Genomic DNA, 18,725 nt, shown 5'->3' with positions numbered 1-18,725 from the left:
CTGTTAGTCAATATATTTGCACTGTATGTGAATTCACGGTTAATTGTAGCATACTGTAAATTGCTCAGTTGGAACTCTTTAACAAGCTGCTAAACGTTAAAATAATATTTAGTTCTCCGAGACAATGTTACATGTGACCCCTTGTATTTTGGAGTTAAGGCTGATTCTGGGGTGGTGGGAGATGGTGAACACAAAATGTTCAGCTTGATTTCGACAGGGTTATTTCAGCACCCATATCAGTGTGCGAGCTTGGAAAATCACGAGGACAGCTGAATGGTTTCCTTTAGAGTGCCGTATTTTTAGAATCCGTTCTCAAAGGACCCTAAACGTCAAGTACAGTCTGTGTGAATGGGGCGGCAGTGATGCCTGGAAAGATGCATTTGAACACGTGGCCAGAGTCACTTGGGGAAACTCTGGAGCGGACAAGCGATGGGAAGCTGAGATGAGGCGCTGCCGCCTCGTCTTGCAGAAGGGGAGAGGGCGGAAGGCGAGGGCGACTGAGAGAGAGCCACCGTCCTCCGCTCCCCCACCCGCCCGCCTTCACCCTCCTCGCTCCAGATTCAAACGCTGTCCGACGACACCTCCTCCTCTCCGCCAGACAGCGCGAAGCCCCACCTCCGCCAGCCCAAAGCGGAGGAAAAGAGAACTGCCGCCTCCCTTTCGCGGCTTCGGACGCTCTTCTTCCCCCTCCCTCCCTCTCTCTCCCCGCCCTACTCCTGGCGGCGCCTTTCCTTGCTTGTCAGGCCGGAGCGAGAGAGAGGGCGGGGGCAGCCCGTGATTTGGAGATGGCTCTGAGGAGGCCGCGGTGAGGCTGGAGTCGTCGCTCCCTGGAGGGACGTGACCTCTGCCGCGATGCTGAGGAGGATTTTACAGAGGGTAAGGGGGCAGCGCCTGGGTTGGTTGCCTGGGGGCGCCGCGGCTCTTCCTGCAGCCGGCCCAGCTCCCGAGTGGGCGCTTTGACACCCAGCTGCCTGCCTGACTTCTCTCAGGCCTCTGGGGCTGGCCTCTCCCTCTCTTCTCAGTCAGCAGCAGCAGCAGCAGGAGCAGGAGCGGTAGTAGTGCTGCTCTTCCGACTACCCTGCTTTCTGGCCCTGGGCGCCTTCTCCGTTAGGCCCTTTTTTCCCTGACTCTTCGTGGCCGAGGATGGCAGAGAAGCTTGGGAGCAATAGGGTCTCTCGGGGACGGGGAGGCTAGTCTGGAGTCGAAGGAGAGGCGTGGAGTTGCGGATGGAGGGCGGGCGACATTAGGCTTCTCGTGGGGGTCGCCCATAAAGCTGGGGCTAGAGAGGCGGGCGGGCGGGAGAAGTTGTGGGACTCCATCTTGGATAGGGGAAAACGGGGAGACGGAAACGAAGATCGGAATGGACAGACTTCTTCGTCTGCCGAGGATGCGGACTCTGAGGGGGCCTCTGGGCTCGGTGCTGTGAATGTTGCTCCGAGGCCTGGCAGACTTGGGCTGTTTCTGTCGAGGGTGTTGGCCGTTTTGCATTTCTAGAGTCACTTGTTTGATGAGACTGGTGGCTGTATAAATTAGACAAGACAGACAGACATTCAACACAGCAGCGGATCAGAGTTCTGTACAATTGCAGGCGCTGTTGGACATCTGGTTCACATAACTTTCTGATATTGCACGTCTTTCCTGAGTTGGTCCTGTTCAGATACACATTGACATTGATAGCAAAACAGAATTCCTGTACTTTTAACAATAGATGGATTTTGTTTAAAGTCATTTTGCTGCTTTATTGAACGATGCATCTGGGAAGGCGAAAAGAGAGAAAAAAATAAAGATAAGGCATGTTGCAAATTTTCATACAGAATGGAAGATGGAGTGGATAGAATTTATGAGATTGTACATGTAAACAATGCTAGGGGCTGTATTGTTAATAGCTGGACTTCTGGGAAGATAGAACTCAAGTGTTGTGGATACTCATCATACTCTGCCTTGTCCCTTAAAATGTTATACAGCTGAAAGACTTCCTTACCATAAGAATATCAGTTTTTGAAATTCTATAAGAATGCCCTCTTTTTAATAAAGAACATTTATAGGCATCCTCAGAAAGCCATATGGATGGAGTGCAAATTGTAACTTAACAACACAAACCCTAATTTACATGACTTCCAATGTCTGATGCAAGTGCATAAGTACATAATTTGCTTGTTAAGTCGTAATGCAAGTTTTGTCGGTTACACCCTTCTCCTTTTAACTTTCTCTGTTTATGGATCCCTATGTGAAGATTCTTCTAGAATCAAGTGAGAAAGAAGTTACTTCTGTTGTGTAGCTATTAATGCTCCTCCCTTTTTGAGAACTGCCAATGCAGATGGCATGATTCATATTCTAAGTATTTCCAGAATATGAACTTGTACTAGGATTCTTTAACTCGCATTATGTGCACTTTGTGTCTTATTATTATTTGTCATCTACTGTCTTACCACCACTGATAACCATTGAGAGGCAAGAAATGCCACAGAAGTGTGTGCATGTTTGTGTGTGTGTAAGATCTTATAATTTCACTGTTTGGTCATCTGTAGTTTCATAAATCCAAGCAGAAGATTAAATATTGTATTTCTATGTTGTCAGATACCTTCTTGGTGAATCGTATTTGCACCTGTATTGTAACTGTTTTTGGTGCTTATATTTATCTTAGTTTTTCACATCTCAATAACTGTTTCATTTGATATATATACTAATCCATATATGGTGACTGGTGAATTTCCTCACTCTCTTAATAAGTCTGGTAACCTACAGTACTAATAAAATAACTAATACAATATAGGTAGTCCTCACTACCATATCACTTTTCTGTGACCATGATGACGCTGAATGAGGATACTAATGGACAATCCTTGAAGTTGCAACCTACAGAGTCCTTGTAGTAATGTGATCACAATTCAGGCATTTGGCAATCAGCCTGCAATTATGATAGTTGCTGTATCCCATGGTCATGTGATACCATATGCAACCTTTGCTGTCAGCTTCTGACAAGCAGAGTCAATGGGAAACTGGCAGAAAATAGTGCTTACATGATATCATGTCTAATGGTTGTGACAATTCACTTAATGACTGCAACTGAAACTGCCATCATAAGTCAATGAGATCACAGGGTATTGTGCTTAACTGCAGAGTTCCTGGTCCCATCTTTATCCAAAGATTACCTATAACATAAAAAAGTTTCTACAGTAGCATAAAATTTAATGCAATGTGTACTTGCCTAGATATTTCCTGGCTGCCTGTAATAAAGATAAAAGTCCCAATGGCAATTTCTTTCATATTGGTATTTTCAGTTAAAGAATCTTTGATAGTAGAGCTAGAAAAGTTCTGTACTAATAAACTTGAAGAATTGTTATTAGGAAATAATACCTTCACAGACATCCAAGACTCAGTATAAGGTCCCATTGTATATTCATACTCTGTTTGAGTATTGAATTTAAGATTAAGAAAAGATTGTTTCTCTTCTGATAGTGTAAAAATAGGACAGAGCCAACAAAGTAACAAAATTATCTTTTGTAATTCAGAATGTATTTTAATTGCTATCTAAAATTGGATTTCCCACTTTTGCAGGCACTTTGTGACTAATGAGCCGTGGTGGCGCAATGGTTAGAATGCAGAATTGCAGGCTAACTCTGCCCACAGTCAGGAGTTCAATTCTGACCTGCTCAAGGTTGACTCAGCCTTTATCCTCCCAAGGTTGGTAAAATGAGGACCCAGATTGTTGGGAGCAATGTGCTGAAATGGAGAGAGTGCTGAAAAGACTATGGAGTAGTAAATACACATAAATGCTACTAATCAGTTGGCAATAAAGAGATAGCATTTCCATAAATATTAATAAAGTGAACTTATTAAAAATGGGATGAAGTTATTCTGACAAGGCCTGCTTATTCATTTAATTACCAAGTAATTTATGGAGCTATCTTACTCCATGGCAAGTCTGGGTGCCATACAGTATTTAAAAGCGGATTAGAAGAATAAAAAAACAACAGAAAATAAAGAGACCATACAGAGGTTCAAAGCAACACGTTCTGTTACACAAAACATTTCCCCAATCTGTATGTGATTCACCCTATTCCTTGTCATGGGGGAAAAGTGGTTTTAAGTGTTTTTTTAAAAAAATAAAGTCAGATTAGAAGCTTTGAGAGATTATTCCCTAGGGCAGATAGGGTGATAAGAGGGCCTACTTGTTGGGCCCAGTCAGTTGATATTGTTGTGGCCCACCAGTGGCCAGCAGAGCTGGCAGCAGATTCGGATAGCGAAGAGGTTGGGAAGGAACATGGGCCAGTCCTGGAGTCTGGGAAAGTCTCTGATGAGTGCTCTGTGTCAGAGGCAGAGATGGGGCCAGGGTTGTCTGACAGTTATCAGCTGCCTTCGGAGTTGGACATCAGTGAGGCAGAAGGACAGCTGGAGCTTGTTCCCAGTGTTCGCATGTGCAGAGCTGCCAGAAGAAGGGAACAGCTAAGGAACAAGGGTCGACTTGGGAGTAAAGATACAGGTTGACGGTGAATGGCCCCTCCCATAGGGAATAAAAGAGGATTGAAAGGAGAGTGGGGTTTGCAGGAGACAATTTGTTCATTTGAAGATCTGTTCCTGCATTCTTGCCTAGTATTGTCTGCTACAGTGATGCCTCTGAAAGATATCAGCCTGGAACCTTTCCAAGTCTGATAAAGGTCTGCAATTGTGAAATTCTTGAAAGACTGTTGGCCGGGACTTTGCTGGGCAGGAATTCACTGTAAACGAAATATAAGGGGTTTATCGGGACGAGGAGTCGGCTTTGTGCTGTTGGGGAAGCCTAGGTCAGAACAGATATTGTTTAATCAATGGGACTGAAAGTATATGAACAGTCTGTACAAGATGGGCAGAACCTACAAGAGATGATTCCTCATAGCAGTCTCAACAGAAATTGTTCTTGAGAAATCTGTACTGATTTTTAGTGATTACTGAAATTTCCCAGACAGTGTTTTGACAGATTTGTGATTTCTTGAACCCCACTACCCCCTTTTGAAATTAGGGGATATATTTCCTTTTATTAAGTCATCTGGCATATCAGCTATTCTCCAGGATTTCTCGAAGATAATACATAAAAAGTTCAAACCATCAGTAAATTCATTTGAGCCTGTAAATCTTTTGAAACTAAATATGTATTCCTTGACATATTTCTATGACTCTCAAGCTTTCATCCTTTTCATCCTTTTCTTCATATTTACATGGTGAAATATATTCTTGTTGAAGGAGGCTTGGTCTTCACATCTTCAGAGGACTTTTTATACAGCCATATTGGCCATTTCTGCTGTCCTCCATTTTCTCATTAGACTTCTTTATAATTATACTTTGTTTTTTCTTTTAAAACCCACCCATTTAGGACTTTTTCCATTATTTCTTCTTCCATGGAATCTTTGTAGTTGTTTTTTTAATTCATTAAAATAAAACTTTTTGAAGAGTCAGATACACATTTTACCTTACAGATATTCCTCTACTTACAGACATGTTACACTCTGAAAGTCTGTTCATAAGTCCAGTTTGTTTATAAGACCAAACAAGCGTAGAAATATGAGTAGTAGAATTTTTAGGTTACATAAGTGACAGTGAGTGGTATATGTGCAGATCAGTGAAGAGTATGTGAACAGAAGGCAGGGGAAGATCCCATACATATATAGTGCACAGTAAACTAACCCTTTTCTACTTCCTTACCCAATTTCTGGGACCTAGTTTGGGGGTTGTGGATGTTTGTTTATATCAATGGAAGTTCATACAGTAATTGGAAAGTTTGTAGATCAACTTTATTTTCTGTTAATTGATTGCTAAAATGTAGACTATATTGTATCTGACAATGTATCATAAATTGAGCGGATAGTGGAAGATCTGAAGGTTGATTTTTTTTTAAAAAAAGTTCAGTTTTCAGTATATGTCTTTAAAAATGCAAATTGGAGTATTTAGATAAGCAAGTAGTTAAAGTTGTCTTAAACTTATGATTCACACTGTATGGTAAATCTGTACATTCACATCACTGTCATTGTAGAATTATCCTGTAGGGAAAAATGTGAACAGAAGCAGTTATTGGTAGTGGACATTTTTGTTGTATGCCTTCTTTAAATAAAAATTTAGCAGCTCTGCATCAAGAACATTATTTTATTTGGCTTCTTTTATAAAAAGTATCTGTCATTACACTGCTACTTCCCACACCTGTGAATAATTCTAATCATAGAATAATCCATGGGAATAAAATTACTGCTGCCAGTAGCAAGGCAATTTTGACAGTGATAATATATTATATTTTCTTTTTTTCAGACTCCAGGCAGGGTTGGATCTCAGAGCTCTGACTCTGATTCATCTGCAGCCCCTGGAAATGCAGTGGATATCAACAATGAGAGTACTTCAGAGGTACTATATTGCAAGAATGTATGAATTTATTATTTCAGAATGTAATTCAAGTGGTTTTGTAATCTTACAATATTGCATAAATATTGATTTGTATGGCATTTAATCCTGCATTTGACATTTACTTTGTAATTAGTTTTTGGCAGATTAAGCCTGAGAGCCAGAAGTAGAAGAAACCAAAATGAAATACCTTTTTACATATCAGTTATCAGAAAATTTTGTATATATTTTTTCAGAATCAAATATATGTGTCTTCTGATCTGAATTAATACAAAATGTCTGGAAACTATATAGACTGGCTAGAGTAAATAAAATTAAAACGAACATCTGAGTATGATTGCCAAGGTTAATGGCATATATAGCAAAAAAATAGAGATAACCATTATGATACATGGGAACCTAAGAACCTAGGGCAATATAATGAATCAGCATAGTTTTTGTGTGGATCTAATCAGCACGCCCATTTGTTAATGACAGATTAAAAATTCACCATTCTAAGTGCTGTGCAAGATTTTTGGTATGATATCCAGTGTACCGTTAAGCACTGGGAGCCATTACGGCCGGTATATGCCATAATCTTTCCATTTTTATTTTCATATCTTGATACATTGTGATTTTTGTGAATGTTTTTTGCCTGCCATTCTATTATCTCCTAGTATCGTTACACCATTTATCTACATTCTTTGCAGCCAGAATTAAATCTGCTGTGCTTTGAGCCAAGACTATATTAATTTTATTATGATTTTTATTTTGTTTTATTTTATATACTGAAAACAGCCTAGAGTCGTGCTGGTTTGAAACAAGGCATAGATTTAGTACATCTAATAACACACGCACACACACACACACACACACACACACACACACACTATAGTGACAGTATGTAACACTGTAGCACTACTAACACTGTAGTTACTACTGTAGTAGTAACACTACAGTATGTAAACATAAATGTGTGCACCAAGACAAATTCCGTGTGTGTCCAGTCATACTTGGCCAATAAAGAATTCTATTCTATTCTATGTTCCAAAATATTTAAGTGTGACATATTTGTCACTGAGTTGAATAAGTTGATGTATACTGTCCATTCACTTCCAGTTGATGGTGGGAATGACAAGGTATCCTTGTTGTTGTTTAATATTATGTACAGTGATTATTATTTTATTTACTCTGTCTTCAAGCTAGACTTGCAAATGAAATTCAAAATCTAAATTTAAATTATAATTCTGGTTTAAGAGAGCCATTTTGTATGTAATATTAACTAAATGATCAGGCCATGGTACACTAGAAACTTTGCCCATTTTGACAGAATGTGTTATAATTCTTTGTTAGTAACTTTGCTGAGTAGTTCAAACCCCATATTGGCATTTGTTGTTGTAATTAGTTACATTAGAAAATGAAACAGCATTTAAGGCTTCTCTAAATAAAATTTAATCACAATTCCTTCTATATATTCTAATTAGTATGGTAGCATTCATTTTCATTTCACTAAATTAGATTGATATATAGTTTCTAATTACTTGTTAATATATAAAAGAGTTAAATGTGAATATTGTTACATTTTTTGTGCTTCATGTTTCAGGGATTTATTTGTCCTCTTTGTATGAAATCTCATGGATCAGCTGAAGAACTTTTTAAACACTATGAAGCAGTTCATGATTCTGGTATTGATACAAGTCATGCAGGAGAATCTAACATGACCCCCAAAAGGTGCTTATAAATACTGGCTTATTTCATTTTATTATATATTGAATAATAATTTATTGTAACTGCATTTTAATTACCAGTTAATCTGAATATTAGATGATATTGTGAAGTATATTACTTTGTAGTAGAAAAATACATTCAATGAAAAGAAATTAAAAGAATGAGAATATAAAAGGAAAGAATGAATCCATAGATCTAAGGCCAGTCTTATATAATTAGGAAATACGTTTCATTACAGTCATAGTGATTTATCTCTCAGGGAGTATGCTTAAGATTGTGCTATATGCCTCATTTGTTTTAATGTTTGTTTGGTGATTAATATGAGGACAATTTATTTTATTTTAAAAAATTAGTCAAAATATGTTTAAATATATTACTATTTACAGAAATGAATTTAATTGCAGTGATTTTTAAGATATTTAAATATATATATTTCCTTCTTTTTAATATGGATTATATTCAGTGATGACATAACTTTATTGAGGCAAGAAGTTCAAGACCTGCAAGCTTCACTTAAGGTTGGGAGAGTGTACTCAGCTTTTTATTTCAATTTACAAAGCATATCAGAGTGTTATCAAAGTCCCAAGTTCATACCGTTCTTTTAATTGTCTTTCTACAGGAAGAACGATGGTATTCTGAAGAGCTGAAGAAAGAATTAGAAAAAGTTCATGGGCAGAAGCAGCAAGTAATTATTTTAAAATATTTGAAGCAAGCTTTCCACAAGCCATTTTTAATCAGCTGTGAAATGAAGATTATTACCTATTTTGTAAGGCACGTGGCCTGACTTAGTTCTAATTGTGCTAATCTTCTTTGTAAGGGGGCGTGATGGCTCAGTGGTTGAAGACGCTGAGCTTGTCAGCTGGAAAGCTGACAGCCCAGGTTTGAGACCTAAGTGCTGTGTGACGGGGTGAGCTCCCGTTACTTGCCCCAGCTCCTGCCCACCTAGCAGTTCAAAAGCATGCAAATGTGAGTAGATAAATGGGTACCACTTCAGTGGGAAGTTAACAGCATTCTGTGCACCTTGGCATATATCATGCTGGCTATATGATCAAGGAAATGTCTTGAAACAATGCTTGGTTCCCTTGGCTAAAAAAACAGAGATGAGCACTGCCCCCAGAGCCAGACACAGCAGGGCAGAGAAAACCTTAATCTTTACCTTTTAGATTCTTTCTATTAATTGCTAATAGGAGGATTTTAAAAAAATATTAACTTTAAAAACAGATTGTTAATGTAAGCTCCCATTGGGATGTCATAATGAAAATTGTTTGGTGGGAAAAACACTTGTAATGTATTCCAAGATGTGATTTAATACACATGTTTTCATTTATTTTAATGGATTCAGTCTGAAACAGTAGCATTATGAATTATAGCTTCCAACAGATGATGGATCCTCACAGTAATGTTAGTTAATAGAGAATCTATCGCTCTTGATGATGTGCTCAAGTACAGGAATTCTCAGTCATAAAACTTGGTTTACGATCCTTATATTTTTATTTTCTTCTGTAATTATGCAGATGGTTGCAAACTTGTAACACAGAGTGCAGACTCATAACTTCTTTCTTTCTTTCTTTCTTTCTTTCTTTCTTTCTTTCTTTCTTTCTTTCTTTCTTTCTTTCTTTCTTTCTCTCTCTCTCTCTCTCTCTCTCTCTCTCTCTCTCTCTCTCTCTCTCTCTCTCTTTCTTTGTTTCTTTCTTTCTTTCTTTTTCTTTTTCTTTCCCCCCCCCTCCCTCCTTCCTTCCTTTCTTCCTTAGGAATCCAAACCTGATGGTCTGGCAACTGCTGCCTCTACAGGTGACAAACTTTAAAAAAAATAGTGTCATGAGACATATTTGTCCAGAAAAGTGATTTACTGATCCATATCTCTCATTAAATCTCTGTTTATCCATAAAGTAATTAATTGACCGATTGTAAATACTTCAATTTAAAATGCAGTCTTTAAATAATTTAAAATGTTGAAGATTCTTTTTTCATTTAGTAATTCTGTTTTATAGAAGAAAGAATCTTTTTATTGAACAAATTTGATCTTACTGCTTATCTGTTGTAGAAGTTATTTGTTTTTTAATTGATGTTGTTAAAAATAAGGATTTCAGTGACCCGTTTACTGAGTTCTAGAATCACAATCACTATTTTTATCAGATCAAGTAATTCGTAAAGCAGTTGGTGCATCATAATATATATTTCTCAGTTGGCTTGCTGCAGAGCCTGATACTGATCATGGCTGAGAAAGAATGATTGACCCAAGGTCCCCCAGCGCTGGTTCCCTTTAAAGCCCTACAGAAAGATATATTAGCTAATATTTTGCCAGATAGCCTGTCGAGCGAAGCCTTCTTGAGAATCCCCCACCTCATGAGAGACATGAGGTGTGGATGAGATGATAGGTCTTCTATATATTCCCCATTTTGTAGAATAATCCCCCTTCTGAAGTACCATATGTGCAATCTTCATTTTGCTGTCATTCTGGAAATTAGTTAAATCTGTTTTATTTCAGCAAAGTTTTCACCTCACTCAATCGATCAAGGACACCAATTTTGGCTTTGATTATTATCATTTGATTGTTGTGCTAATTTGTTTCCTTTTCCTTACCATATACAATCAAAATTAGGATGGGCTCTAAGTAGTGACCAATAAAGGAGGCAGGACAGATTTCAGGAAAACTTTTACATATTCATTTTAGATAAAAAAGAGAAACTTTTATCTATGCTTGTTTTTATAAAATACTTTTGTCTATGTTTTTATAAAATATTATTTTAGTTTCACTTTGTCATCGTACCTTTTATTTTAGAATTGGAATCTTTAGAACAGCAGTTAGAAGACAGTCAAGTAGAAAAATTTAATATCAAACAAATGAAAGACTTATTTGAACAGAAAGCAGCACAACTGGCCACTGAGATTGTGGGTAAGTTGTCCATACTTGTTGCATAATATAATGTCGTCTTGTTTAAATTGAAGGAACGCCTTTTAAAAAGTCTTTCTCTACAACAGAACTTAAAGCCAAATATGATGAAGAAACAAGCCTTCGAGAACTTGCAGAACAGAAAGTGACTAATTTGACACAAGAGTTACAGAAGCAAAAAGGTGTATGTGAAGATTTAAACACAGAGCTGGTAATTCTTGTGGTCATGTTTTATCATGCCTTGTCTAATTGGAAAGGGATTATTCCTACAGCTTGATCATTTTAATTACAGATCTTTAAAAAAACAAGTTATTTATTTTTATAGTGATCTATTTCGGGTGCAAAGTAAAGAATCATCTTCTGTGCTCAATAATGGATATGTTTTTTTCCCCAAGCTAAAAATATTTAATTTCAAATATTCTTTGTTTTTCATTCATTGTCATATTTTTCCTAGCTATCGTGGCAATAGTAACTTGCTGTCACTAGACAATTATTTAGCCATTCTCATTCTTAATTATTGTGGTTCTTTTGTTAGAGTTAATTTGCAATATGTGTATTTTTATAAATTATGCTATTTATATATTTGTGCACATTTTATAATGTCAAAGTGCATTCCTACTGATGAAAATATTTTAAAATACAGAAATTAAATACAAGGACTGTGTAGTGATTTAAATCAAAGATTCTTGGCAGGATTACAGATATATATTAAATATCCAGAATAAAAGATAAAATGTCCACAGTATATAAGATATGTAATTGCTAAGAGTCAACATCAACTTAATGGTACAAAATCAGTCAAATGTAGACTGTACATAAAAAAACCAATCAAAATCATACCAACGTATAAGATAAAAATGAAGGGAAATAAATTCACAAGCTAGCATCATCTTAACTAAGTTGACAAATAAAGTTTAAAAAGCCCTCCAGAAGAGATCTACCTTCAGTTGTTTCCATTGGGGCAAGTCAGACATACAGAAGTGTATGTTCCATAACTCATAGCATCATCATGTGACATATCAGGACTTTTTTCCCCTTCGCTAAACTGGGTGTGGCTGTGGCCAGCGCGTGACGCATCCAGCCTGTGGGCCAGGATTTTTTTTTTAAATTTTTTATTGTTTTTTAACATACAAAACACAACGACAAAACATAAAAGTATCAGCTCCCCCATATTTTTGTACACACAGTAAGTCGGTTGGTCCATCAGTTTTGTGCATTCACCTCATAGTCACAATTACAATTACCTTATATAATACTCTTATCAATACAAATTTATAAATCATAGTATCACTATTAAAAAAAGGAAAAAAAATTGACTAAACTTTTATTCGATCATGCCTTTGTGAGATAACTATATTTTAAATATTTTATTCTAAAACAAATCTTATAATCATACCAATTCTATCCCAAATAAGAAAAAGAAAGAAACAGAAAAACTATTATATAAATATAGTATCAAACACCAATAAAAAGAAAGGGAAAATAAATTCAATATTATTCCTTATTATCTAACTTTTATATTTTAATATTTCATCATTCAACCATTGATAGAAAAGATCCCAAACTAAATAAAATTGTTTATCTTCTTGCTCTCTAATTTCAAAAGTCAATCTACTCATCTCAGCACATTCCAAAATTTTCTTTACAACTTCTTCTTGCAATGGAATTTTCTCATTTTTCCAATTTTTTGCAAATACAATCCTAGCAGCAGTCAATACATTTACAATCAAATATTTCAGCTCTTTACTATAAGTATCTGGTAGGATTCCCAATAGAAAAAACTCCGGTTTGAAGTCTATATGCTTCTTCGTCATTTTTTCCAGCCACATGTGGATTTTAGTCCAATATTTTCTAGCATCCTCACAAGTCCACCACATATGGTAGTATGAACCAGGTTTTTGATGACACTTCCAGCATTTTTCAGATTTGTTCTTGAACATTCTTGCTATCCTTGTCGGGGGGAAATGCCACCTGTAAAACATCTTATACAAATTTTCTTTATAGGCTGTAGACATTGTCATTTTATAATTTTGCGACCATAATTTCTGCCATTTCTCTAAATCAATCCCATATCCAAAGTTCCTCCCCCACGCAATCATAGTTTCTTTAACTTGTTCTTCCTCAAGCTTAATTTGCAATAAATAACCATACAGTTTTTTAATCACCTTTTCATCAGTACCCATCAAAATCTTATCCAAGTCAGTTTGTTTATCATAAAATCCCTCTGCTCTGGAATCCTCATAATACTTTGAATGTATTTGCAAATATGAAAACCAATTCATCTGTATACCTTGTTCTTCCAGTTTTTGCATCGATTTAAGTTCACCCTTTTCATCTAATAATTCCCCATAGTTAACTGTTTGTTCCTTTTTATAGATTATAGGATAGGAGAACGCTTCTATCGTCGATAACCAAACTGGAATTTTCAAATAACACTGTTTTTTTGTCTTCTCCCAATTTAACCACAGAGACTCCCGTATATAATGTCTTCTAAAATACCCCTGTGTTTTGGTTCCCTTGTACCATAAAAAAGCATGCCAGCCCAACAACAAATCATGACCTTCTAATGTCAACAATCTGGTTTTCCTTAATGTTATCCATTCTTTAACCCACGTCAAGTTTGCAGCTTGGTAGTACAGCTCCCAATTAGGCAGACCAAACCCTCCTCTAAATCTAGCATCCTGTAAAAGCTTTAACTTTATTCTTGCTTTCTTTCCTTGCCATATATACTTCAAAACAATTTTATTTAAATCCTCAAAATATTCTTTTCCAAGCCTAATTGGTATTGTTTGAAACAAAAATAAGACTCTGGGTAAAATGTTCATCTTGATTGTTGAAATCCTTCCTATTAATGACAATTGTAGATTTTCCCATTTTTTCAAATCTTGAGCTATCTGTTGTTTAAGTTTGATATAATTATTCTCCTTCAATGTACTACATCTTGATGTCAAATATATCCCCAGATACTTAACCTTGTTTATATTTTGGATTTTTAACAGTTCTGCCAGCTCTTCTCTTTGTTTCAGCAACATGTTCTTTGACAAAATCTTTGTTTTATCTTTATTTATTTTCAGACCAGCCACCTCCCCATAGGCCTCTATCTTTTCCAACAGCTTCGAGGCTGTTTCTATAGGATCTTCCAAAATAAAGACTAGGTCATCTGCAAAAGCTTGTAGTTTGAATTCCTCCTTTTTGATTTTCATTCCTTTTATAGTTTTATCTTCTCTGATATTTCTATTCAACACTTCCAAAGTTAATACAAATAACAAAGGCGAAAGAGGACAACCTTGTCTTGTACCTTTTCTTATATTAATAGAATCTGTATATTCTCCTTCCATCATTACCTTAGCTGTTTGTTCATTATAAATTGCTTCTATTGCTTGAATAAATCTTCTAGCAAAGCCCATCTGTTCCATTAGGAGTACCATAAACCTCCAATTTACATTATCAAATGCCTTTTGAGCATCTAAAAATATCAAAGCCATTTGCTTTTCAGGGTGCGCCTCATAGTATTCCAAAGTGTCTAAAATTACTCTATATTATCTCTAATTTGTCGTTTTGGCAGAAACCCATTTTGATCTGGGTGGATAAAGTTATTCAAATACTTTTTAAGTCTTTCTGCTAATATTGAAGCAAAAATTTTATAGTCTGCATTTAATAAGGAAATCGGTCTATAATTCTTGATTTGAAGTAGGTCCGCCTCCTCTTTTGGAATAAGTGTAATATAAGCCTCTGACCATGTTTTAGGAATTATCTTTTTTACCATGACTTCATTCATAACTTCTAGCAGTGGAATACAAAGTAATTCTTGAAAAGTTTTATAAAATTCTACAGGAAGTCCATCTGGACCTGGTGCCTTTCCATTATTTTGTTTCTTAAGTGCTTGGCTTAACTCCATCATTGTTATATTGCTTTCTAGCATTTCTTCAATCTCTTTAGGTATCTTAGGTAAATTTACATTCTGCAAGTATTGTTTAACTTTCTCCTCATCAATATCTTCTTTCTTATACAAATGTTTATAAAAATCATAAATAATTTCTTTTTTTTCTTTGCTGCCATAACAAGTTTTACCTTGGTCATCTATTAACTGCAGTATTTTCCTCGACTCTTTCTCCTTTCTCAATTTATATGCTAGCCATCTACCTGGCTTATTTGCATCCTCAAAATAATTCTGTTTAGCATTCCTAATTTTCTGTGCCAATTCTTCTCTCTCTATTAAGTCCATTTTATGTTTAGTTATATCCAGTTTCAGTTTGACATCTTTTCTGTGTGGCGTTTTCTGTAGTTCTTTTTCAAGTCTCTTATATTCGTCATCCAAGGCTTTAAAAGTTTGCCTTTTCCTAATATTCTTTTTTCTTGTATAGTCTATTATCAAGCCTCTGACATAGGCCTTCATTGTATCCCAAACATTCTGTGTTGAGGTGTCTTCTTTTCTATTCTCTTTAAAGAAAAAGGCCAATTCTTTCTCCATCCATTGTGTGAATTCCTTATCCTTTAAGATAGTATTATTTAATGTCCATCTCGATCTTTTCCTTTGTCCCTTCCATTTAATTGTCAATGGGTTATGGTCAGCCCAAGTGCTTGTTTCAATATTAACTTCTTGAATACTAGACATTAAATCTGTTGAAATCCAAATCATATCCAGTCTGGACCATGATAAATGCCTATTTGAATAAAACGTAAATTGCTTAGATTTATTATTTCTTTCTCTCCATATGTCTTTTAAAGTTAATTCATCTATCATTTTAAAAAAGGATTTAGGAAGAGTTTTTCTGTTATGCTTTACTGCTGTTGCGATATAATCAAGTTTATTATCCGCAATTCTGTTAAAGTCTCCCATCATAATTGTATTAGCATAGTCAAGTTCAGCAATCTTAGTATGTAATTTTCTATAGAATTCTTCCTGTTTATCATTCGGGGCATAAATTGCAATCAAAAGTATCTTTCTATTATTGTCCATTATTTCTACCATTAATATTCTCCCATCATCATCTATATAAATCATTTTTGCTGGTATGGCCTCTTTAATATATAGAACCACCCCTCTTTTCTTGGATTGTGTCAAAGAGGTAAACAATTTCCCTAATTTTGGTTGTAATAACAATTGTTCATGTTGCTTTTTAATATGAACTTCTTGTAAACAAATTATGTCAAACTTTAATTTCATTAATTTATGGAAAATCTTCCTTCTCTTAACAGCTGAATTCAGTCCATTTATATTCATTGTAATCAATTTTTTCTCTTCCATAATTATGTTTTATATTTAGATTTAACCACTCTCGTGGGTCTTGCCTCACGTTGATCTTTAATATCCACTTGTCCACCTACTGCACCTTCTTCTTTTCCGATCTCCATTTGTTCCTCTTGGGATTCAATTGATGGGACCTCCTTTCCTGCCCCTCCTTCTCTCCCTCCAAGAACCTCTGCACAAAACAGTTCTGCTTTCTCGATTGAATCAATTCTATGTCTCTGTTCCTGCCACGTAAACATCAATCCTTCTGGGATCAACCATCTGTAAGACACCTCTTTTTCCAATAACCTTTTAGTCAGGAATCGATATTCTCTTCTCATCTCTCTCACTCTTCTAGGTATTTGTTTTAAAACCAAAATTTCTTTACCTTTGTATTTCAGTGGCCTCTCTCTTGCTACTTGCAATACTTGTGTCTTCATAGATTTTTTAACAAATCTAATGTGAACTTCTCTTGGTAGGTTATTTCTCATCGCATATCTTGTAAAGACTCGATATATCTCATCTATTCCATCCATCATCTTCTCTTCTGTTATCTCGAGCGCCTCCGCCAAGATTCCTACCATTATCACAGCCAAATCTTGTCCTTTTTCTTTTTCTATGTTTTGAAATCTGAGATAAAATTCTGATCTATCCAACTCCCACTTCAACATCTCACTTTTTTCTTGTTCAATCACTGTTAATCTATTGTCAATATTTCCAATCTTCTCCTCTCTTCTTTTGCCCCCCTCTTCAACATTTTGAAGTCTCTCCTCATATTTTACCATCATCTGTTGGATACTTTCCACTTTTTCCTCCATCCTACCTGTTCTTTGTTCAATAGTATCCATTTTTACCTTAAGATCTTGAATTCCTTGCATAATCATCTGAAAGGATACTCTTTCTTGTTCTTTTTCTTTATCTTGCTTTAACAATGTCTGAATTGAGCGCTGTCCAGATGGTGGGGAGGCAGAAGCAGACATAGAGGCACCCGAAGATATAAGTTTCTTACTCATTTTAAGTGGTTCCAGCTCTTCAAGTTCTTTCAAATTTTAATCCACAAAAAAAATATGAAGTTATAATCCAAAATAAAAAGGCCAAGAATAAAAAAGCCAATAGTGAGAGAGAGAGAGAAAAAAGAAATTCTTCAAATTCTTCCTGACCTTAATCCAGTTAAAAAAAAATAATCCATAAAAAAGAGTAAAAGTAAGAATAAAAACCCAATAATAATAATAAACAAGACAAAGCCAAAAAAAGGAGAAGGAAAAAAGAAAAGAAGAAAAAAAATAAAGCAAAAACCAAGAAAAATAAGTTTCTTCAAATTCCACACCTTAGTCCAGCCAGAAAAAAAAGAAACCTCAATTGAAAAAAGGAAAAAAAATAGTCCACTGATGTACATTAAAAAAAAAGGAAAAAAGAAAAAACAGGATCCAAATGGACAGGAGAAAAAATAAAGCAAGTTAAATCAAGATAAAATAAAAAAAAATAAAAAAAATTCAGAGGCTTCCCTTTGCAAATAAATCAGGCTTAAAAGTAAAGACCTTGATATTAGTGGAGGGGGTGGCGGAACTCAAAAAAAGAATTAGAAAAAAAGAATATGCAACAATACACTGCACTCTATTTAATTATCCAAGGCTCTAATTATAACTCCCTTCTCTTTCCCACAAGCTTCAAAGCTAAGCCATAAATATCCAGAAAGACACCTGTAATAATATTCCACAGAGTGCTTTCCTCTATCTTATCAAAGGATGTCCTTGAGAAGAAGAGTCTGTTTTTTTCCAATTCAAGTAAAATATTTCCAAGCCTCTAGATGGCAGTGTTACGAAGTATCTTAGTTCTCACTTTCCCCCCTCCTCTCTGAAGAGCATAATAAACAAGGGAAAGCCGACGTGGAATACACAAAAGCAAAAACAAAATCAAAAGGAGCCTCTAGCCTAAAAATGAAAAATCCAGAAAAAGAATAAAACATATAAGTATGAGAAAAAAAAAACAGTCCAGTTATCCAATAAATAACAATAAAGTCCGGAAGCAAAGAAAAGAAAAAAAAATGGATTCTCTCTTTGACGTTTCCCTACAAAAAACGCCGCTTAGTCAGTTTTGTCAAAAAAAAAAAAAAAATCACACAGGTTTCTTCAAATAGTCAGAGTAAACTTTCAAAACTCAAAAAATTAAATAAAAAAAAAGGTTCTCACCCAACCGACAAACTCTTTCTCAAACTCTTTCCTTCTGGAGCCGCCCCGGCTTCAGCAGCATGGGGGCTGCCTCTCCGCCGCTGGCAAGAAGAGCTTCACCCGGGCTCTCCAGGGATTTTGCGGTATCCCCGGAGTCCTCAGGGTACGCTCTTCACGGTGGCTGCCCCTACGGGACAGCGTAGGTCCGTTGGACCGGCCGGTAGCGGAGATATCGGCTGCAATCGAGGAGCTCGATTGCATACCATATCGCCACGGCGCAGGCTCCTCCCATCTCCCCAGCCTGTGGGCCAGGATTTTGACAGCTCTGCTGTAGAGTAAGGGAACAAAAACCTACCGTCTT

The 18,725-nt window shown here is 36.1% G+C and overlaps 1 protein-coding gene across 2 annotated transcripts in view; it reads left to right on the top strand.

The window, feature by feature from the left end:
• The first annotated feature begins 619 nt into the window (after positions 1–619).
• Positions 620–18,725, top strand: part of EEA1 (early endosome antigen 1) — a 52,925-nt gene continuing 34,819 nt past the window's right edge. The window contains exons 1-8 of one of the 2 annotated variants that reach the window (XM_026698741.2): positions 620–876; positions 6,277–6,369; positions 7,949–8,076; positions 8,537–8,591; positions 8,693–8,758; positions 9,825–9,864; positions 10,856–10,969; positions 11,056–11,177. In XM_026698741.2, coding sequence (XP_026554526.2) covers positions 853–876; positions 6,277–6,369; positions 7,949–8,076; positions 8,537–8,591; positions 8,693–8,758; positions 9,825–9,864; positions 10,856–10,969; positions 11,056–11,177 — 642 coding nt within the window. In that variant the 5' untranslated portion in view covers positions 620–852. The remainder of the gene's footprint in view (positions 877–6,276; positions 6,370–7,948; positions 8,077–8,536; positions 8,592–8,692; positions 8,759–9,824; positions 9,865–10,855; positions 10,970–11,055; positions 11,178–18,725) is intronic. The other variant, XM_087934577.1, reaches the window with a different exon arrangement.

The sequence above is a fragment of the Pseudonaja textilis genome, chromosome 5 (genome assembly GCF_049901715.1).
Source record: "Pseudonaja textilis isolate UNSWEBS1 chromosome 5, rPseTex1.2, whole genome shotgun sequence".
NCBI lineage: Eukaryota > Metazoa > Chordata > Lepidosauria > Squamata > Elapidae > Pseudonaja > Pseudonaja textilis.
This window is presented reverse-complemented; position numbering and strand designations above follow the sequence as displayed.